The 22,377-nt window shown below is 39.9% G+C and overlaps 1 protein-coding gene across 1 annotated transcript in view; it reads left to right on the top strand.

Annotated features, from left to right (window-relative positions):
• Nucleotides 1–2,115: 2,115 nt before the first annotated feature.
• The window catches only part of PPA2 (inorganic pyrophosphatase 2), a 35,418-nt gene continuing 15,156 nt past the window's right edge, over nt 2,116–22,377 (top strand). Inside the window, exons 1-7 of the mRNA XM_085325606.1 lie at nt 2,116–2,504; nt 4,237–4,301; nt 5,914–5,958; nt 14,695–14,748; nt 16,637–16,756; nt 19,148–19,234; nt 20,485–20,611. Of these exons, the coding sequence (XP_085181732.1) occupies nt 2,363–2,504; nt 4,237–4,301; nt 5,914–5,958; nt 14,695–14,748; nt 16,637–16,756; nt 19,148–19,234; nt 20,485–20,611 (640 nt within the window). The 5' untranslated portion in view covers nt 2,116–2,362. The remainder of the gene's footprint in view (nt 2,505–4,236; nt 4,302–5,913; nt 5,959–14,694; nt 14,749–16,636; nt 16,757–19,147; nt 19,235–20,484; nt 20,612–22,377) is intronic.

Genomic DNA, 22,377 nt, shown 5'->3' with positions numbered 1-22,377 from the left:
GCTTTTACATTTGGAAGTAAAACACTTGGGAATAAAAAGAACTGAAAAAAAACACTTCGCTAGTAAAAGCCTTAGTAGTTTTGAAGAGTTTGCTTAATGTACATGCTGGAATCAAAACACTCGTATGTTCCAACATTCAAGAACCATTAGAACACTAAGAAAATTTATTCTAATAAGGAAGCTGCAGCCTTACCTAAATCTGACTTCAGGAGTACTGTGCCTACTTCTGCCCTGATCTGTGTAATACAAATGTGTAATACTGCCAAATACAATCAAACCTATTCAGGGTTTTATTGTTATTATTATTTCTGTAGTAATAAGGGAATTTTGGAGACCTTAGAGTACTAAAATTTCATGTTCTCTACTCTGGCAGCACTAACAGGGTTTCTGTGTATTTTTCTGCTGTATCACGCACCCTTGCTAGGTGACACGATGGCATCTATGCATCTAAAAAGTGCCTGCACAGAAACTCGTTTATATTTCATAAATTTCAAGTGCTTCACAGGTGATTGCCCAGTACAGATRAGAAAGCTTTAGATAAGACTACGTTCACACTGCAAGGCAATGGAGAAATCTGCACTCAGATTTTGTGCATATTACTGGGGCCATAGCTATGTATTTCACCTCCTAGCTTGTCAAGGCAAATAAACATATGGTGGGATCCTTGTGGGATAACATTACGCTGAGCTGTAAACTTTACAAGTTTAAAAATATTGTGCATGTGCACATAGTAAGTGACTTTCAAAGGCTTTGAACTTACACAAATTAAATCCAGATTCCAAAAAAGTGGAGGTGGAAGGCTAGGCCTATGGCACATACTCGTTTTTAACCTTCCCAGTTTCAATAGTGGGCTATCTCAAAGTTGTTGTTTTTTTTTTTTTTTAATAATTGGAGAAGTTCCTCTACTTTTTTTTAATGCTTCAAATGAAAAAAAAACAGTAATTTTCCCCCTTACAAACTGAAAAAAATAAGAACTTCAAAAAGAGACCTCACATCACCCAAATATCTGGTTCAGGAAGTTAACATCTGAAAAACTAAGGTTTGGTGTACTCAGTGAAGAAAGATGCCAACTGCTCTAGTGAAACACCAACTATTATTTAGCAGCTTCCAGGGAGGTAGGTCATGATCGATCAAGTGGCCTGCTATAGCCTCTCTGTTGTCCTGAAGATAGTCTCCTGCGATAAATTTAGCAAACAATGGCACAAATTAGAGAAAGAGTCAGTAACTTTTTTTTTTTTTTAATAGCCCTTTCCATTATCAGGAAAAGTCCACGGGCTGGAGTAGAGCTACTGCTAAGATCTCGAGTGGCAACTTGCACATTTTGCAGCAGTACGTGGGGAAATTGTGAACGAGGGCATAACAAAAATCTCCTACTCTCATGTAAAAAATCATCATGGGATCTTTACTGTACATGCAAAACAGGCATCCTAATGCTTTTACAACCTCATCTACTAAACAGTTGAGGGGATGAAGAAGTTATGCAATGCTCAAATCCGATGAGAGTTCCTTGCCTTTCCGCTGCAAGCACTTTACTCCCAGTAACATTTAAAATGGCATCACGCCCTATAAAATAATCGAGGTGACATGTGGTTATCCTGTATAGATCTTCCAGAGTAACTCAGGTCAGCATTAAAACTCCGTCAATATTGATCATTTTTAGAGATGAACAATCAGTAAGACTGGCTTGGGATTTAAGGGATCAGCTAACTACGCAACAACAGCAACAAAAATTGCTCTGCCTCAGCTTCCCCAATAATAAAACAGCAGTAATGGTATCTGCCTTTTTCATGAATTAAAAAAGAAAACTCGTGAATAAGAAACATTGCTCCAGGAACTACCACCCACGTTGATGAATAAAATTCATYCAAAACCCGCCTCAGAGATGAATGAAGAGGGACCAGAATTCAAAGCCAAAGGTGTCACAGGAATCAGATCACACGTCGAGGAATAAGCCTGAAGAACAGCTCAACCTGAACGCAGCGGAGAGCCTCCCACACGCATCGGCGGGGCTCAACGTACAAACGCACGCACCTTCGGGAACCTTCGGCTACCCCGCGCCGCCCCCGAGGCGCCCCCCGACCGTTACAGCGGCTCCGCGCGCGCGCCGCCGCCGCCGCCGCCGCCATCTTGGGCCCCGCGCCGCTAACGGCCGCGCTCTGCCTCAGGCGGCGGCTCCTGCTCCCGCTCCCCCTCCGCAGCGCGTTAAGGAGGGGATAAGGACCGGGCGGGGGCAGCCCGAAGTCCCCCTCCTCCGCTCTCGGCCGTGCGAGGCTGTCCCGGCGGGGCGGGCGCGGGTCAGCGCAGGCCCGGCGGCCGCAGGAAGGGGAGGGAGGCGGCGGCGGCGGCGGCGGCCGTCGCCATCATGCGCGCGCCGCTGGGACTGCTGCGGCTGCTGGCGGCGCGGGGGTGGGGGAGGCCGCCGCGCTGCTGCCTCAGCGCCATGGCCCGCTACGGCACGGAGCAGCGGGGGCGGTCCCACTCGCCCGATTACCGCCTCTACTTTAGTAAGTAGTAGCCCCCCGGGCTCCATAAACCCCTTCTGTCCCCGCCGCTCCCCTGGTGGGGCACGGTGCGGAGGGGGGTGAGTGGCTGCTGCCGGGGCTCCTCAGGAGCCTCCCTCCTGCCTCGGGGCAGTTTGGCGTGGAAACCTCCGGCATTTCCCTGYGAGCCGGCTGTTTCAGGGGATGCTTGGCCTGCTCAGCCCTGGGGGCTGGTGTGCCCTGGACGGCCGTGCCCCCAGCCCTGAAAGCCCTCAAGGGCGAGGGGGACCTGCGACCCGAGGTGTGGGAGGCTAAAGCAGTGCCCTCTCCGTGGCAGCTGGGGCCGTGAGGGCCACAGGATGTTTTGTGAGGCCAAGGAATGCTTTGACAGCAGGAGCCTCGGCCTGCCTGGCGTAGTGGACCAAAGGAAGCGTGGCCTGCCCCCTGGGCACTTCCCTCCCAAAGTGTCATGGTGACCAGAGGCAGCCATCTGAAATGGGGGTCACCAGCCCTATGCAGCCTGTTTGGCTGGACCTTGGGTGCGTGGGCATAAGGACGTTTCCTAAAAACCAGCAAGAGCTCTTGGTGTGCAGTCTCAGTGTTAAGTGTTTAGTAACAAAGCTGTCTGTATGGTACTTACTTTACTAGCGCAGGTTTTATGCATCTGAGGTCCACTGGCTTCTCGATGATTTTGAGAGAAATGGCGGTGGCGTGTTTCCTGTCAGTGGTAGCCTGCCAGGACTCACTTGTGTTCAGTCCCCCAGGGGGTGTCTGTGTGGGAACTCATCAAGAGCAAGTCCATTCAGTGTGTGAGAGCAAGCAGCCTACAATGCAACTTTATCTGGGAGAAACATCTAGGAGACTTTCAGAAGTTACAAAAACAATTGTTGTCCACTCTTCTTTGTTGGGGTGGTCAAAGCGCGAGTCCAAAGCCAAATGAAGTGCATTCTCTGCTTTTCCCTTTACCCTTAAGAGGGACCCAGGCAGAGGAGGAAGTACTTCAGATTTGTGTTAGCGCCTTACATTATTGATAATGCTTCTGTCTACATGCAGATCTCATGCAGAACCTTGGGCTTTTGGCATTTTGAAAGTTTCCCTGTATTTTGAAAAGCTTTGGTGTCTACTCCAGTGAATTCTTTTCTCCAGTGGGAGCAAATCGTTGAAGTAAAGTCAGATTTCTGCTGATTTTGGAGGCCTGGGGTTTCAATTCTAGGGCCTGAGCCGTTATCTCTTCCTTTTTGTATTCTATTGATCAGTCATGATACACTAGTGGATTTCTATCTTTCTGTTTTGAAGTTCAGTTTCTGGTGTAGCTATATGGGTAGCATTGCTAGAAACCCAGACAAATTCATTGGTCGCTCATGGAGCTGAGGTTCTCTGGGAATTTTACATCATTCCCCACCTGCCTCCACCACTAATGGCTACGTATTGCCAGGAAAGCGAACAAGAGGAAATAAAAGGATTTTCTCATCTTTGCATAGCTTGTATTGCCAGTTAGTGAGAAGAGAGAAGTGTGCTGTTGACTACCAAAGCAATAATTTTGATTCTAATGAATCCTTGTCAAACAATCGATTTTTTTTTGTCCTGAGTATAGCTTATTTTGTAGTCTTTAAAATTAGAGTTCAGAAATAGTTGGGTTGATACGAAGTTGTTGCACACCATGTATTTCTGTAATGCATATTAAGTGTTGGGAATGCAGATGTTTTATGGCGTATGTTTAGATTTGTAATGCTACTTTTTTGTTTGTTTTTTTCAGAGAATGCAGAGGGTAGATATATTTCTCCATTTCATGACATTCCACTGTTTGCTGAATCTAAAGAAGTATGTATTTATGCCTTGAAATACAATCTGCTTCTAAAATGATAGTGTTTGTGTTGGTACTGTTTAGGTAAAAGTGTGCTTTTATTTTTCTCCAGCTAGTACTCTCTGAGTTCAGTAACGTGTAGTGAAACATAATGATAACCGTTTAAGCAACGGTTCCTAGATTTCTTAAGACTCCAAGTGATGGGAGAGAAAAAGACCTCTTCCTGTATCTTGTGGTAATTTTCTTTGTTTAAAGTTTGCGTTCATGTGCTCTAGAATTCATTTTTCTACCATTACACTTTTAAAATGACATTTTTCTGTATCTGCAATTAAATGTGTGCATTTCCTTACTGTGGGAGAGGTATAGCATGTACTTATGTGACTTACGGTGTATTTCTTTAATTCCCCAAAGGAGCATTGTAATTGGAAGACAACAATAATGCCCAAGAGAAAAGTGGTAATCGCACCTTTGGAGAATTACAAGGCGTGAGGTGCAGCTGAGTGCTTTCACGTCTTGTTAGCCATACTCCCTGGAGTTTCATTACAGCAATAATGAAACGCCTGTTTTATATGTCACCGGTGGGAACTGCAAGCCTTTGGTTTAGGCTTATGTTTGCTTATTATGGTATACTTGTTGCACAAACAGATTGGGAAGATTTCAGCCGTTGTCTTGATTTGTTGCTGGGGCCCTTTGGATGATACAAATGATGAGAAAAGTCAACAGCTCTAACGTATATTCAGATTGAGACTTTTGAACTAATGAATCAAGTCTCTTGAATTATTTAAAGTGAGAGCTAAAAATATACCTGAAACTGTTTGAGCACGAAGCGTAAGCATGCTAGTCAAGGGAAGAGGAATGCGTTATTCAGAGTCACATTGATAAGATGCCTGGTGCAGTTGGTACTATTGCTAGAAAACTAAAAGTCATTTTCACCCATGCATTCCATGGGGGCCTTGTTGTCCCTGGATCCAGAATTTAAGGTTTAGAGAGAGAGACGATGGAAATTTTATAGATTGGTAGGACATTGCTGTTCCATAATATAATTATGGAGAGCCTTTCACTTTGGCTACTTCAACATGGGAAGAATTTTCTGCAAAATATAGGGACTAGTGGGAGGAGAAGGGAAGGGAATCATTAGAAAGATCTATATTGATTTTACTTTCTGTGTAAGAGGAGAAGGTAAGGAGTTGTATGTTGTGTTTTTTCCCTCCTCTGATCTAAGCTTTGTGGGCTTTCTTTAATGATGGATAACTCCAGACTTATTTTCAATTTTGCTTTTCAGTTTTGCTTTTCATCTTTTTCAAGTGAACAGGAAGATGATTCTTTTTTTTTTTTTTTTTTTAAACTAATTGAGGACAGGCATAAACTGCTGCTTAAAAACTTGTGCAGCAGGGAAAAAAATGGATGTTTCCCCATCCATTTTTATTTTCTTCTGTTAACATCTGGAAGGTTATAATTTCATAATCAAAGAGACTGACCACATATTTTTAAAAGTAGTAGTTTAGGCCCTTATACTCAGACAACGATGTTTCAATTGCATTTAAAACTAGTACTATCCATATTTATATGAATAAGTTCTTCTTCTCTAATGTTCTTCATACACTTTTTTTCTTTGCTCTTTTCTTACAGGATAAAGAGATTCCAGCAAAGAGATCAAAGACTACTGGAAGTGAGGTACTGCCAAGATATATATTTTAGTTAAATGTGACTTTGCTGTTCTCTGCTTGTAATAGACCAGCTCTAACAGCATTTCCAGTCATGGTGGACAAAAAGAGCTATGTCTTTCACTGAGTAAGGTTAACACATCTTCAAATGCAAGTGTTTTAGGAGGAGAAAGCTTAAAGGGATTTAATATTCTCCTCTTTGAATGGGCCAGGAATGTCAGTATTTTTTTTTTATTCGTCAAGACATTCTCTAAGACAAATACTCTTTACCACTCCCTGAAAGGTTCATTATGGTTATTGCAAAGTTCATACATTATCTTTTTTCCTRTTACATTCAGAAACATTTGCAAAGAAAGCTCCCATAATGAAATATACATTATGCTTTGACTGTGGGGTGATATTTTGTTTATACAAAACTTTGGAGATCTAGCTGGGGCAGAAATTAGACTTACTGTCTGTTGTTTAAACCTTTTCTTTTGTCCTTTTCTCATCTGGGAAATCCAAAGGAGAGAAGATCACATGTACTAATGCTTTGGAATTAGCTGGTAACAAAGCTAAACCTAACAGAAGCCCCCCAAAACATGGAAGATCTGCTGTCTTTTTCTGTGAAACAAGATTTGATTATGCAAGTGTGTTGTTTACAATGCATAGCGTTTTTTGCAATGCTTTCCTTGGCACAGGCATACATCAAAAATTGAGTAGAAAAAATGAAAGAAAAAAATGAAATAAAACTATATTTTAAGACCGTGATGGTTCTTTCACCCCTCAGAACTTGGCTGCTAGAGATGAGGTTTCATGCCATCTATATAAGCATCTTAATGTCTGTTGGACTTCCCAGAATCTTCTTAACACTTGTTTGATCAGTTTTATTGTAAAACTGCAGCTACCCATGTCCTGTGACAGAACTGTCCTAGTTGTCTGGGTTCAGATTTGCAGTGTGTAGTATACTGGTTCTTTTGCTGTATACCTGTCCCCATGCAATCCTGCAGTCAGGCATTAAATGTATTTCCTCTTCCTTTACCTTGTGATTCATTTAGGCTACAATGCCTAGATAACACTATTTAGACTTCCTGGTTATTTGGTAGATGTAGAGTTATGCCTAAAAGGTGAATTGTAGAAGAAAAAGAGTATGGCTGTTGAGACACTGTAACATGAGTTCTTAATTACTGGTCTTGCTGGAAATCAAGTATTATGTTTCTTATCTGCTTATAAGTACTGTGACGATATCTGTGAGCTTTGAAGATGCAAAACCTGTTCTATGCAGGGTCTAAAACTGCTCAAAACYGCTTTTGCATGTGTAGTGGAAAGCATGATAGCTTGTTTAAAACCATGTTTGTAGTTCCATTTTTCTTTATCTCTGGGTCATTTGGGGGCAGGGGAAATCAAGCGAGGCTGAGAAGCTCTTGCCCTCTGGGCCAGTGGAGACCCCAGGCTGCTTCACATAACTTCTGCTGTAAGTGTGCTGTAGACTGTGGTTTAATAGAACCACAGAAAAAGAGCAAAGGAAGCTGTACTTTCCGATCTTTGTGGGCACGCGATGTGAGCAAGCAAACGAATGTGTAGACTGTAGGCTTCCCAACCATGCTTGGTTTTTACTTAGATGGTGAAATATGAGAAGGCAAATAATTTAGAAAACGCATTTTTCTTCTTTCAGAGCTGGGGAGAAGGGAGAAAATAGAGGGGTCTTTGTGTTCAGGAAAGTAGTGTTCCTTCTTTTTACACTGGGTTCTTCAGCGGCTCTCCTCATCTTGGTCTGGTGAGAAGTGCATCTCTGCATTTAGGGGAAGAAGGTGTAATCAAGAGAGAAGGGAGAAATGGGGAATTTAATGCTATTTATTGGTTTATAAAGACCTTTGAAGCAATGTACTCCTTACTGTCCTCTAGGCATGCAAAAGGTATTGTTAATATCTTGTGTTCAGTAGATTCTTGCACTGAACTTGGCCAAGATTCAAAGGTGCCTATGATCACAGCCACATCCTTAAAACTTAGGCTTTTAGAATAGTGATTATTTTTTAGTCTCCACAAGTGAATGGCCCCTTAAAAATATGTGTTAAATTATGCGAAAAATCTTTTTTATAAGATGGCAGTTTATCTATGGAAAATGAAGATAATTTTGCATGTGTCTCTTCAGTTTATCTGATCTATTTCAAATTATTCTTGGCATTTATGATAAGAAAGAAGGTTTCAAAAACAGGAGTTTCAGCTTTCAACATTAATGGGATAGGGGAGCACACGTTTTAGAAATCTGTATGTTCGCTGGTTTGCAATTTCAGCTTGTCTTAGTTCTAAGGGAAAAGTGGCATTACTGTTCTCAGTAGTGCAGCCATTTTTTGCAGCATTGTAGACCTCCCCAAAATTGCAATTAAATCTGGCTTTGCAGCTGCTGTTGACAACTAATCTTTTGGCTTTCATGGATGTTTTTCAACTGTGTGAAGACTTGAGAGAAGCTATCTTCAGGAAGGAACTATGTTGGAAGAAATCATATTTAGCCTTAGTCTCAAATTATTGCYGGTTTGCAATCTGAACCTCAGCTTTGTCTTAAGCATTGAAAGCACTCAAAATCCACTCTTGCCCAAATAAATCTCTATGAAAGGCATCAAAAGTTTCACATCTCTGTCTGGGAGAGTGGATGTTCTCCCTGTGATTACAGTGAAAACTCTGTTGGAGACTGATTGTTGAATATGGTCTCAGAGCCAGGTGGCAGGAAGAAGGTTCCAAGAGGTCATTGCTGCCTTTTCAAGATGTGTTTCTTCCCTGCTGTACTGAAAAGGTTTCTAATCCCCTTGTCATTATACGTGTCTTTGGTGAAATGTTCGCATATCAGTTCATTCAGAGGACTCAGGTGTTCTTGAATACAAGGTTTTATTTAAAATGTTGGCCTTAGTAAGGAATCTGTCCATGCATGTCAAGATTATCCTCCTTTAACTTGCAGAGACCCACAAGAGCAGTTAAAAAAAAAAAAAAATAAAAAGGCACTAGGGGGAGGAAGAAAGAAACAGGACAGCTTTTGTTTTGTTGTGTCCTGTGGATTGCACAATACTGCAATGCCCTTGTGGACTTGAGTTGAATTCCCTCTGTCAGGCGAAAACTTCTGATAAATAAGCCAGTCACATGAGATATAAGGGGTCATCAGAGTGGGCAAGCAGTCTGAATAGGTGATCTGATAGAGGGCCTCATGCTTGGAACAGAGTTCAAAACTGTGGTGCCGGAGTTGTCTTATGATTAAGTCAGTACATTTCATGAGGGGGGAAAGCTGGCAACTGGCAACGTTTTCCATATACTACAGGTGCAAATTTTGTAGCCTATGTTAACTACAGCCTCTGTAGCCTTCTGCRGTCATGTTGGACCCCTTTTCAGAAATTGTCACCCAGACTGTAATAAGTCCATTACATATGCAGTAGCATGTTCCAAATTTTTGCCCATCAGTGGAGGTTTCATCCTGATACATGAACTTGAGTCTTTTTTAATCGATCTATCATAAATCTTGCTTTGCGCTCATGTAGATTAGCAAATGCTGAGCAGGACGGAAGTAATCTTCACTCAGCAATCGGGTTAGTATCTATTGGAGTAGAGATTTTGCTGAGAAAGCTGTATCAGTGATTTGATTGAACTTAACTTCAAAGAAACAATTTCTTAAAACTTGAGAAAGTCAGTGTTTCATTTTCATCCATGTCAAAGCTATGCTGAGTAATTTCATGAGTTAGTATGTCCAGTAACTAGTTTATCTTCTAAGTGAGTGTGCMTGACGCTATTTCTAGGACGCTTGTGGGTTAAAACTCTTCCATAGTATTCTTGATTTCCTTTCCAGTGCAATATGAGGGAAGTACAGCAGGAAAAGGCTGTARGCATTTTGTGTATGCTGGGCACTGCACGCCTTCTTGAACCCCTCTCACCCCCACGCACACAGCCATGTGGCCTGTTAATTTGTATTGGAAAACTTCCATTGACTTCTCTTTTAGGCAGAGTATTTGGTCTCCAGATGTTACTGGCATCTGTTTTGATGTTTTCTTAGGCAAATACCTTGTAGCAAGTGTTAGGTTGCGAATGGGACTCATGTTATAAGCAAGCCCCTCTCCGTTTATTTCTGGTTGAATTTCATGACAGTGCTTCTTTTCATTCCCCCTCCCCTTCTTTCCCTCCTCCCCCCCCCCTTTTAAACTTCTGTTATTGAAGGCGTTGTTCTTTGTTCAGACTGCTGGTGGACTGCAGCTCATCCTTTTCGTTCTCATTAGTCCTCAAGTGCATGCTGCTGTATTCACTTGATGGCTGGTGAGAATCTCTGTAAGATTGCAAATGAGCAGACAGAAAAGAAATGGAAATGGTAGCTGCTTTTTTTTTCTTTTTTTTTTTTTTTTTTTTTTTTGTCTTGTGAGTTCAGAGCTTCTCAGTGAGGAGGGTCAGCAGCTCTCAAATGCTGTCTCTAATGCTTTCATTTTTTTTTTTCTGAAAGCACTCTACTGTAAAAATGACTAAAGTAATTGTAAGCTTCAGCGTACCTCCTATCCCCCTCATGCAAGGGTGATGGTGAATGGCAATCAGGACTTAAAAAGTGGCGATGTTTGTCATTTTAAGAAATCTTACTGACTTTCTGTTCCTCGTTTTGTATCTTTTTCTGCCTCTCATGTTGTCATTTCCCTTGCTCTGTACAAGTTGCTCTAGTTTTGCTTCAAATTTACTGAACCTTCAGAGTTGAGCATTACCTGTTGCAACCTTTGTGCAAAATCATACCTGTTCAAAACCCTCCCCTCAAATGCACCAGCTCAAGAGCTTGGGAAGACTGAGAAGGGAAGTGGTTGAATGAGAAAGGGGAAAGTTAGGCAGGCAAGAAAGAGTTTTTTGTGGGAATGGGAATCCAGAAAGGTTGCAGAAATGGAAGAATGTGAGAAATATGCTTTGCTTAGGTCTATTGGCCTGTGATACTCAGGTTTGTGATAGCATATCCTGATCTGAATGAGCTGTCTTTTGYAAGAATCTGTACAGGTAGAGCCAGCAGTTATCTTTGGCCATTGGTCTTAGCAGAGAGAATGCTGACTCATGGCTTGCTTAGATTCAGCAATCTATATTTTCTTTGCTTTTCTGAATATTTGCTGTATGAGCATCTTGAAGTGTATTCCTTTCTAGCTCTCTGTGATTTAAAAAAAACAAAGCTGCTCTTTTTGTCCATGTGAAATGACATCAGTAAAAGTGATATTAGAATAAATTAAAAATGATACTCAGTTAAAGTGGAATGCAATAAATTGCTGAGCCTTGCTGCAGGAAGCGCCCTGGTAAAGCAAACACTTACCTTCTCTGTATGTTCCCATATGGTAAAGTTACACTGTAGTTCTTTGGAAGTCCTTACTGTTTAAAGGTATTGTTTGTTCCTTGTAATGTCATTTGCTGCCTACTTTCATACTTGGTTTTAGGATTTAAGAAATAAACTTTTAAGTTCCATTGAGCAGTTTTTTTTATTCATTACCTCCTCGGTATACTTGTCTAATAGAGCGTAAGTGTCTACCTTCTGTTCACATTAACCCTAAGTCAATAAAGCTACATAATATTTTGGGTTGAAAGTCCTTCAGGGCTCTGCTAGATCTCTTCCCCTAGCTGTTAGGGTCTGTCTCTTTTTCTGAATCTAGGAAACTATTTCATCTTTTTTTCATGCTCCAGGATACTGTCCCTCTGAAGAAACCATCAGCCAGCAGGGTCAGCATGAGAGTAGCCTGCAGGAACTACTTTGGCCTGTTCCAYAGTCTGCCTTCAGGAAGTGAAGTCCCTTCTGGATTAGGCTCTTGTAGTGTTCAGTTTAGTCTTGACTTCTGGCAAGCGGTTATCTCATAGGCAGGCCTATTGATTGCCATCATACTGAGGCTGTTAAATGGTAAACTAATTTACTAGATAGCTGGTAGTTATTTGGAAGACTATCTTTTTGTCATTATTCTAGACAGTTGTTATTCCTGGCAGAGGTTTATGACTCTGGAAAGAGCACATATGCCAACACTGGATTCACTGCCTAACAGAACTGTTAGGGGGAGAAACTTTAAAGAGGGTAAGAAAGGTCTGGGAGCTTCCCAAAGCACATAGCTGATCTCTCATGAAAGGGCAACTTTGGAGTTTTCCTCTTCTTCCTACAGAAGGTGTGTCAAATGGGCTGTTGGAGCAATCTTACCGTTACTTGAGGGGGGTAGAAGTTGAATTTTTGGTGAGATGGGATTTTTGTTTTAATAATTAAAAATATCAAGGTCATTGCCTGGGTAAAAGTAATCACTCAATAGCATCTGCAGGTGGTAATCTAGGGAGACACATGGTGTCTGACATTTGCATTTCTGTTTGCAGCTGAGGTGAGGACTGTTTTGCAGCAAAGATCTCAGGGCTGAACATTCAAGTGGACAGAAGAAATAAGTGTGGGAAATAAGAATGGTGGAAAAATCTTCGGGTGTTGCTTAGGCAAGGAACAAGGAAAGGAAATGACAGGAAAGAGAAGGGGGGAAAAACAAAGATAGAAATATACGTTTCTGTTTCCAGCTGTCAGACTATCTAATATGTGCTCTCCTTTCCACTCCAGTGAATCCTGCCTCATCACTGAAAATCTGATTGTCCTATAAATAAACTTTTTATTTTTAAATGTAAGCACTGCATGAAGTTATTAATCTCTTGTAAACGCCTGTGGCAGCTTAACATTAGAGAGAGTACTTTGGGGTTTTTTTGCATATGAATTAATCTGTCAGGCTGTCACATTTAAGACTCTTGGCAAATCACTTTTGACTGATACCACAAATTATAAAGCCCTAGTCTTAAAGCTCAGTTAAATGCAAATGATTCTGTGTGAGAAAAGCATTATATGTACTTCAGTGTAGCTATCGTCTAGCCATGAGAGTTGTTCTTGTGAAAACCCTGACTAACTTCTAACCAATGAAAGTTCAAAACTAACATTTGCAGGTTCTTGAGGCCATTGCACTAGATACAGTTAGGCAAATATGTAATGGCATCTCTCACAACAAAAACATAGGAATATGATGGAGAGGAAGACACTGAGTATCATTCTAGGAGTAGTCTGTAAGTTTTTTGCCTATAGCTACCAATTTGGAACACTTGCTGGCGGTTCCCATAGAGCTACTTGTCAGCATTGGCTTTCCAATGCTGAGAAGTATTTTTCCAGATGTTTCTCAGATATGCAAACTTTATTTGGATTCCTTACCTGCTGCTTTCCTACCTGCTGCACACCCCTTCGGCATCTGCTTCCTTAGTGTAGACATTTTTGAGCTCTCTTTCCAGTTACTGCTCTATTTCAGCTATTCTTATATGTAAGGGCTACCTTATGAAACTGATCTGAAGCACCTTTCTTCCTCCCCTTCCTCCTTTTTTCCTTGTTTGATATATTTGACACCACTGATTATAGTATGTAGACAATACTTATAGATGACAAAATTTAAAAAGATGTTCTAGGAATTCAGTGTTTATCAGGATTGTGCATAGCTTGTTATCTTATGGGAAAAACAGTGAGTGATAGCTGAGACTTTTTCTTTGCCTTGTTATGTCTTTCCAGGTTTGAGGAGAGGAGGATAGTTCATAGAACCATTGGCATGACTTTTGTTAGACTGTGACATAGGCCATGGCAGTGGTATTGGTTTGCTGTAAATGCAGGTTACAAAGAGCAAAAGCACAAAAATTTAAATGAGTGCTAGTGCCTTAATTGCAATGGAGCTGAAGAGTCTATACAACTTTTCAGTTGCTTTGGCCTTGTATTTCTCAAATTTCTTTAAAAACATAGTGTATCCTTTCTTGACTGTTGCTTTTTTAATACCAACATTTTTCATACCAGTACTACCTTGGCTGTAGTGAGTTGTCACAGTACCTGGGCAATGTAATATTTTGGGGTTATTTTAGTAATCTTGGAGAAAATAGATTTTAGGTGTTGCTGGATGGATTGGACTAGTGACCGGATTTTGATTAATACTCTCTCCTCCCTTGTAGTGCTTAGCTTTGCTTAGGTAGAAGAAACCTTGCAACAGATAGCTGCTCAAATAGTTCTTCTCTTTGGAAAATGTCACTTTATCCTCTCCAGTAAGAAGAGTTTAGACTTTTTTTTTTTTTCCTCTCCTAAAAGCCTGAAAGCTTACTTGCTTTTGTTTTTAGTTTTTGTTTGCTTGTTTATTTCTTTTTTTCCTTAAAACTGTTTTCAGTTGGTTTCTGGTGGGGAAAAAGACTGATGGAAACATTAGATATCTGTGTGCAGATCCTTCCTCCGCTATCACTTTTGAATTCATTTTGGATCCTTTTAGTTAGATTTGACTGAGAATCAGGTATCTCACTGGTTGGTTATGTTGTATGTTTGTTTTTAAGAATGTATGAGACTGAAGAGGAAATCCTGAAATAGGGGGAAAAAGCACTCTTTCCAGTGTTTGAGGGAAACTTTCTCATAAAAAGATGCAGTCCTCTTTGGCTAGTAGATCAACACTGCCTTGTAGTATATCATTCCACAGGCTTATTAAACAAGAAGTATGAGATTAGAATAAAAAGCATCTGTGGATTTCCCTATCTTGTAGTTGTTCATCTTCTCAAAGAGGGAGGGAAAAGGAGGAGGAGCTGAGGAGATTGAATATCATTGTGAGGAACTGGTGACTAATTGTACTTAGCAAAATAAAAGCAGATGAAATGGATTTGACATGCGCTGTAGCTAAATATAGAGGAGAGAATTTGTCTTGCTGCAGAGTATTAATTATCAAGTGGACTTTTGTTTCAGATTCTTTCATTGTTTTTATTTTAGGTACTCTTTAATATGATTGTAGAAGTGCCTCGTTGGACAAACGCAAAAATGGAGGTAATTAAGAAAAAAAATTCCTTGAGTATTTATGAAAGCTGTGGCAACTTGATCTATTACAGTATTTCAGAGTTTAATCAGAATGTAGGATACCCTTAATACATAAAGTGTTCTTTGTTAAAATATTTATTTGAAGTTGTGCATACAGAAATTTTCCTCATGGTTAAATAAAATGCTGAGGTTCTGATTTTGTTTCCTTTCTGCAGATGAGCAATGACTCTCTACAGCCCTCTGACTGCAGAGTGCAGAATACCTGCAACAGGGTCCTAGAGTGTTGGGTTCAGGATATTGTCCTACATTTATTCTGACGCCTGCTCGCTCATCTAACATTCAGTTCAGAGGATTTAGTTCCTCTCATTTCTGCTGTATAAATGATAGTGTGCTAGGCCAAGTCCTGGCAAATGGAATGGCAAGTGAAAAGTTGTTTTCCTGTGACAAAAAATACTTGGAGAGCTCACTGGTTGAAAGTACTTGCTCCTGCCAGGAGATAGCCTGTAAGTAGAGTTTACAGGATTGTTCCTCTACTGTTAAAATACAGAAGCTGAGTAATGTGTAGTCTATGGTGTTGATAAAACAACAGGTCTTACTAGGGTTTTTCCTGTGTTTTCTAACATTTGTATTAATTTTAGGGATGTTTACTGGATGCGTTTAAGGAAGTTGGTTGAGCTGTTAACTCTTTTGATTACTAAAAACACCAAAAAGAACTTCTCCAAGCTATTATTTTAGAATTTTGTTATCTTCTTTCTGTGATGCTGGAATACCATTTGAACTGTTTACCAACTCGGCTGTTGTTCTAGAAATCGAGTTATCTTGGAAAACTAGCATGTATTTTTAAGATGATGTCTTACTGTGGAAGCTGAGTTCCCTTTCTCAGAGTTCACCTTTACCCCTGCTATTTGAAGTCTTTACTTAAAGCTCAGGGTGTTCTCTTGCAGGTAGAATCTATTGTGAGACTAGAAATGTGTGAACCTGGACCTCAGCTCTTGGGGAGGATTTGCTTGTTTGTGTGCTTTTGAGAGTATGGTATGATTCAAAAAAGTGCAATTCCTTTGGGTTAACTTTGGTGGTGTTTGTAACCAAAGTACAAAGCTGTGAACCGCCTGAGCCAGTCCATGCTCATAGCCTGTGACAAATATGAGGCCATTCAGATGAGTGTTCTTGAGTAACACCCAAAATAACATGAATTGTGCTGTAGTGTTGGAGTGGTAAAAGAATGRTTACAGTGAATTAGCTAATGTACGGTTTCAGTGGTGGATGATGTCCATGATAAACTGTTCTGCAATAATTGATTTAGTCCTTATGTGAATGCTCCTTTGGGAGTAGAAATGTCTTCTCCTAATGCAGCTTTCCAAAGTTGCATGAATTTGGTGTTTGGTGGCTATGCACAACTAGTCCTTACTTAGAAGGATTTGTGTGCTGAGAGGTGATGTAGAGAGAGAGTGTGTGCACTAGGAAAGCAAGGAGTGGGGAGCGAGAAGACAATGAAACACTTCTGCAATGGCTGTCAGAGACCGTGTTTGAAGAACTCGTGCTACCATTTATATCTCTGTTGAACTTGTCTCATAAAGTACATGAGCTTCTAACTTAAGTTCCCTTCCGTATTTATGCTTGACCATGACAGTCTCCGTACAAAKTTATGACTTTCTTTTCTAGATTCATTTTTTTTTCTTCCTTGCATACTTCACAACATTATTTAAAACCTTAATAAGTTGCTATTTGAATGTACCCTTGAGATTTACAGTGAGGCCATCACACTTTTAATACTCCTCAAACCACAAACACATACTCCCAGATGGAGCTTTCTAACTGGTTGGGTACAGAATGAATTGCTTTGTATTTTACAGTTCTCTCTTTTTCTCTCTCTCTGCGTCTTTCACGATCTGCTCAGATTGCCACTGAGGAGCCATTGAATCCCATTAAACAAGATATAAAGAAAGGCAAGCTTCGATATGTTGCAAATATCTTTCCTCACAAGGGTTATATATGGAATTATGGTGCCCTCCCTCAGGTAACATTTTTGTTATAATGGTGAAACTTTTCTGTCTTCTAAGTAAATTGCCTTGTAAATCTTGAATACTACCTGAATGCAAATCAGTTGGAATAAGGGTGTCTCTGTTTGATAGATTTGTAAATTAGATTTTTTTTAATGTAGACCTTTATTGTGGCCATAAATTTTGATCAGAATTTGGATGTGAGTGTAGATAAGCACTCTGTTTCAGGAAAGAGTTAAATAATCCASGAATTTAGAACTTCCACTGTCTGCCTCTTTGTATTGTAGTGACAGAATTAAATTGTTGTGGTCTGCCATTCAAGAATACTTTGTCAAGTAGTGCTTTCCTGTTTAAACAAGGCATTCTTAAACTCATTTAAGCTCTTCATTTGTTGCAGTGTAAATGTTAATTGGGATTTCTGAGTATCAAAAAACAAGAATCCAAGAGCTATTCTTTTTCAGATTAAACCCCAACTGCCTGGTTTAACTTTCTTGCGAACTATGAGACTTTTCTGATCATAACACACTTAAGATTTTTCATTTTAGCCCTGAAAAAAAAAAACAGCTAATGACAGAAATTTTGAATATAATGGAAGTTTATAAACTTGGTTATTTCATTTCTGTGAATAACACATTGATGTTCAATTAGTGTTGAAAAACCCGATAGAACCAGAAAGGGTAACTTGTTGTCTGTAGAGTGATGGATTATTACTCCTGAAAATATGCTAATATATGTAATCCTTGACGGGGAGATGCTGTGGTAGGTGGTGGAGTATGGCAATAAAGTTCATATCCAGTCAGCGGTCCCAGTAGGAAAAGTTTCTAATTAGAGAAATAGTTAGGAACCAACAGTTTCATTTAATGTTTGGAAATTTGTTTGTACTTTAGAACAGAGCCAAAATTAAACATTGGAACATTTGCGTGTGTAAATGAGGTAGTTTGAACTGATGACACTTTCCCCAGGCGGTAGGTTCAACTCCCCCTGTTACCTTGTGAGTCAGAGGGCTGGAGGTAATTTTCATTATTCTTTTCTGTAATAACTTTAAAAGATCACTTGGATCATTACACCTGCAATTGTCAAAGTCTAGACAATACTCCAGATTCTTAGTAGCAGCTGTCACAAACTCTGAGACTGATCCAGTTAAATGTCTCCATTATCACAGAAAGATTTGTCATCAAAATCAGCAGTTGCCAGAAGTTTAGCTGTGGTATATGGCTAAAAGATACATATTTGCTGCTGATTTTACTGGCATTGCTATTTTATGCTGTGGAACAGAGAAGGAAAAAAAGACAGTAGGACTGTCATTATTTCAGGAGCTGCTGCAATATAGTCTGGAGGTCACTGCGTTCCTAGTTAACCATCCATCTGTCCTTATGAAAGCTACTTGAGGGATCTGCTTCAGTGAGAGGATCACTAGTGTTCTAGTGCTCATATACCAGTATTTATCTAAAATGCGACCTTAAATAAAAAAAAGTGCTTTGGAAGAATATTGAAAAATAAGTTTTACATTCAAATTCTCTTTTGATTCCACTTAAGTAATTATTGATAATGATGCTGCTACCTAAATACCTTATCACTTGCTTTTTATGGTTTTGCCTTTCAGTGTAACTCCAGTTTTCAAAAATGAGATTTAGGTGGAGGCTTGACTGTGGACAAGAGGAACTAACAGTCTAGCTCCTTGGAATAAAACTTTCTGACACACTTTCAGCAAAACTTCATTGATCTCAAAATTCTTACTGGAGTAATTTTTCAACTCTAGGATGAAGTTTTTCATCCCAAGCCAGTAAAAGACAAAAAAAAAAACCTCAATGACTAATTGCTAAAACAGAAGTCAAAGCAAGGATTTTAACCTACGTCACAGGGAAGCTTCTTCAGTCTTGAGCTACTGGCTGTTCTTGGGTATGTGTGTATCTTTGTATTCAGAAATATTTCATAGCTAAATTTCAAAACCTTAAAGAGGTGGTTGGTTGCCAGTAATTGCATACCTGGAAGCTTGGTCAGCTCAAAACCTGGATGGTTTCGAAAGCAACTTATATTAGTGCAAGTATACCAAAAGAATACACTAAATATCCTGGAATATCCTTGCTTAATCCTGCAAGCAGGAGTAACTGGAATAATACATGTTCAGGGTCCTCTGACACCTTGATCACTGCAAATTGATAAAACCTGTGTGTTGTATCTTCGATGCAGCTGGTAGTTTTGTTACAGTATACCCAGTCTTACCATGTCTGCTTTTTCTTTTCTCTTCTTTTTCTTTCTTTCTTTCTTTTTTTTTCCTCTGTGGAGCAAGACTTTTCAGAAAGCAGAGTGTTTTTTACTTGTGTTTTTATTAATTTTGGTAGTTTAGTGGTTAGAGGAATTGTAATTTTAGAATGGTTGTTAACTTATATTTTTCTTTGCTTTAACAGACCTGGGAAGATCCAAGCCACACAGATAAAATTACAGGATGTTGTGGGGATAATGATCCTATTGATGTTTGTGAAATAGGTTCAAAGGTTTGTCATCTTTACTAATTTAATTTATCAAGATTACTTTAATAATTTGGTAACTGCTTTTGGAAGAGAAGGGCAGATGGGAAACAAGACAGAATGGCAAAAGCAGTAACAGAAGATCTGGGGAGGGAATAGATAAGAAAATGTGGATTTTTAGAGAAGAAAAAAAGCAGGATTTGATAAAGTCTGGATACTGGATAGAGGGGAAGGTGAGGAACATCACCCTAAAGTTCTGTAGCTGGGTGGTGAGTTTTGGATGAGGAAGGAGAGGGTTATGATTTGAGAGAAGAAAAAAGACTACTTTTCTTTTTTCCCCTATTAGTAGCACTAGAGTTAAAAGTAGGTTTCTTGAAAGATAAGGTAATGTGACATCATGTAAAATTACAAGAGCAGATCTACAAAGGAAATAGGTTTGAGAATTTTCTCGTAGGTGCAAATGCAAATAGACTCCTTCCTGTAGTGGAGGAGACAGGATCCCCTTGCAGAATTACAGGGTATGAAGTAGGTGGATGAAAAAGATACTGCAAACAGGATTTTGAGTATTAGGAATCAGAGAGCGGTTTAGCTCAGTGGAAGAATAAAATCCTACAGACCTAGAGGGAGTAGAGAATGGAACAGAGCTCCATAGTATCAAAGATGGGGTTATGAACTGGATGAGTTTGTAGGAAGCATATCTGGGGCTATTTTAAGAAAGCAAAGGTGCCTCCTTTTGCATAAAGGAGCCTAAGCCTGAATTTCTAGAGATCCAGAAGCAGTTAGAAGAGGAATATCATCTCGTAGGGACAAGGTTCCGAGGAAAACAAGGAGAAGAGATGCACTAATATTTTTAGGAAAGGATGGGCGTACGTGTATGTTGGAGTATAGAGGAAGGAGCAGTAAGAGAAAAATGAAGACCAAGAGTTGAGAGAATCAGAAGGTGGGAATAAGGAATTAGAAAACGAGTAAGAGATATCTTTGACTTGCGGATTGGAGTAAAGATAGAAAAAGTGTGGGGGAACTAGAGTAGAAGAGAATAAAAGATTTTCTCTAGCATGTTTCTCCTTGAATAAATGCTGACCAGAGAATTGAGAGTTGGAGAGTGGTGGTAGAAGAAAGGCAAGTAACATCGAATGATATGCATTGGGTTTACAGATCTGTTCTGCAGTTCTGCTAACTGTTGGTCAAAAAGGTAATGAAATTGTTTTGTCTCTAAGGTAAAACAGAAATTGCATGTGGCTTTTTTCCCCAATCTGTGAGGTTATGCTGTGTTTCAGATTCGGTCATCTGGTGAGGTTGTTCAGGTGAAGGTCTTGGGAGTTTTAGCTCTTATTGATGAAGGAGAGACAGATTGGAAGATAATTGCTATCAGTGTGGATGACCCAGAAGCCCCGAAAATCCATGGCAAGTATCTTTACCTTTCATAATACAAATTATGTCAGCAACCTGCACAACAGAATGTTATCTTACTTTGGAACACACAGGATAAGAGGCAGACAGCAAGAGACAAGGCTTTTCTCTTTTCACTGTATGAACTCAGGTGTTTTTGTCAAGGAGGGCATATGTATTTTTACACAGAGCTCTTGGAAAGGTTCACTTGGATTTTCAAGAGGGCCTGTCATGCAGAAAGTGTTTTGATTTTTTTTTTTTGAAACACAACCGTCTTAGAAAGTGACTGTTGACAGTTCCAAGCRTTGTGAGAGTGTGTATTTATCTACTCAGGTGATGTAGCACACTGCTCATTTTCCTTGTTGAAGATTCCTTTTTATTTTTTGTAGCATCATCTTGTAATCTTAGATGGGCTGAACATTTCCAGTGTTTTGCCACTTGTAGCTGGTTTACTTCCAGGGATTGTTGCCTGATACGAACGTTTTGGTTTCAGTTTTTAACTTGCAAGTTTGCAAAGCAAACTGCTAATGCAGATGACTCTGAATACCAGCCTTGCTGATTGCCAGCTGTGCAGCATGAAGTATCTTTTGCGGAGTTGTCCTCCTTGAGACCATGCTTTTTGTATACAAATGGAATCAAGTAGTTCTGTGCTACTGTGCTTTTGTGCTACTGTYTGTGTGCAGCAGTGTAAATTCAGTGTGAGGTATCTTATTCTGCTTTCAGACTGTCCTTTCAGAAGAAGCCTGGAGAGAGTAAGGTTTTTATAGCACAAAAAAGTGCAACTCTTCTCTCTCAGTAAACAGAGCTTTACTTTCTCAAAGATAACTTCACTGGGAATCATGGGAATTAAGTGAGGAAATTTGTCTAAAAATGATTGTTGTGAGACCAAAATCTTCTGTAGCCTCAGGTTTGTAAGATCAGGGCCCATTCTTTGTTGGCAAGGAGCACTTGTTTTTGTAAGATGAGGGTTATCCAGTAATTTTTGAGGGATTACGTTTCTCAGCCATTGAGGCTTTTTCCTAGTTACTGAATGTACAGTAAGTATGTCACTGGACTAGCCTTCCCATTCTCAGTTTTCTTGCAGGTTGCTCTGAAATGGAGAATACTTGACTTGTAGGGGAAGAAGGGGAGAAGAAGAAATGAGGAAAAGGAAACTCTTGGGGTGATGCTGATTAAAAACACTGGGCTGGTGAAATTGCTGCATAGTGTTTGACACTTTAACTACTTTGACAGAGATTAAGAAGTTCAGCTTAAGAAAATAGTAGTAGTTTGCTCTTAATGCTAATATCAATTTAAACCTCTCCACGATGTACAGTGGGTTGTGCTGTAAGTGTCAGTTGTTAAAAGACGAGTAATTAACGCTTTCTTTCTGGACAGTGTTGTCTTCTGTTTACCTCTTACCTTTTTTTTCTTAATAATTTGGGAGACTTTGATCAGAAAACTGTGGGAGAGTTTAAAAAGAAGTCCAGTTAAGAAGGGGCAAAACTGGGGTACTTTATGTCACTGAGTTAAGTAGCTCCATTTGGAATATCTTTTTCTCAAGTTACGTATTTTTGGTTGTCAGTGACTGATTTGTGTCAGCTATGACAGAGCTTTCATATATTTGGGAATGGAGTAAGAAATTTTTTTAAAGTCTTCTAAGAAGCAAATACAGACTCTTGCCTGTAGTTGATATCTTTGTGCATCCTTTCTCATCAGAGAATAGCTGCAAAACTTGGAGAGCTGTCCTCCTGAGAGTTAGAGAAGTGGAGAAATATTTCTCTGATTTAACATAATTTCCC

This window comes from Rhea americana, unplaced genomic scaffold, assembly GCF_003343005.1.
Source record: "Rhea americana isolate MKP2758 unplaced genomic scaffold, rheAme1 scaffold_99, whole genome shotgun sequence".
Lineage (NCBI taxonomy): Eukaryota > Metazoa > Chordata > Aves > Rheiformes > Rheidae > Rhea > Rhea americana.
Note: the sequence above shows the minus strand (reverse complement) of the source record. Positions and strands in the feature narration are given on the sequence as shown.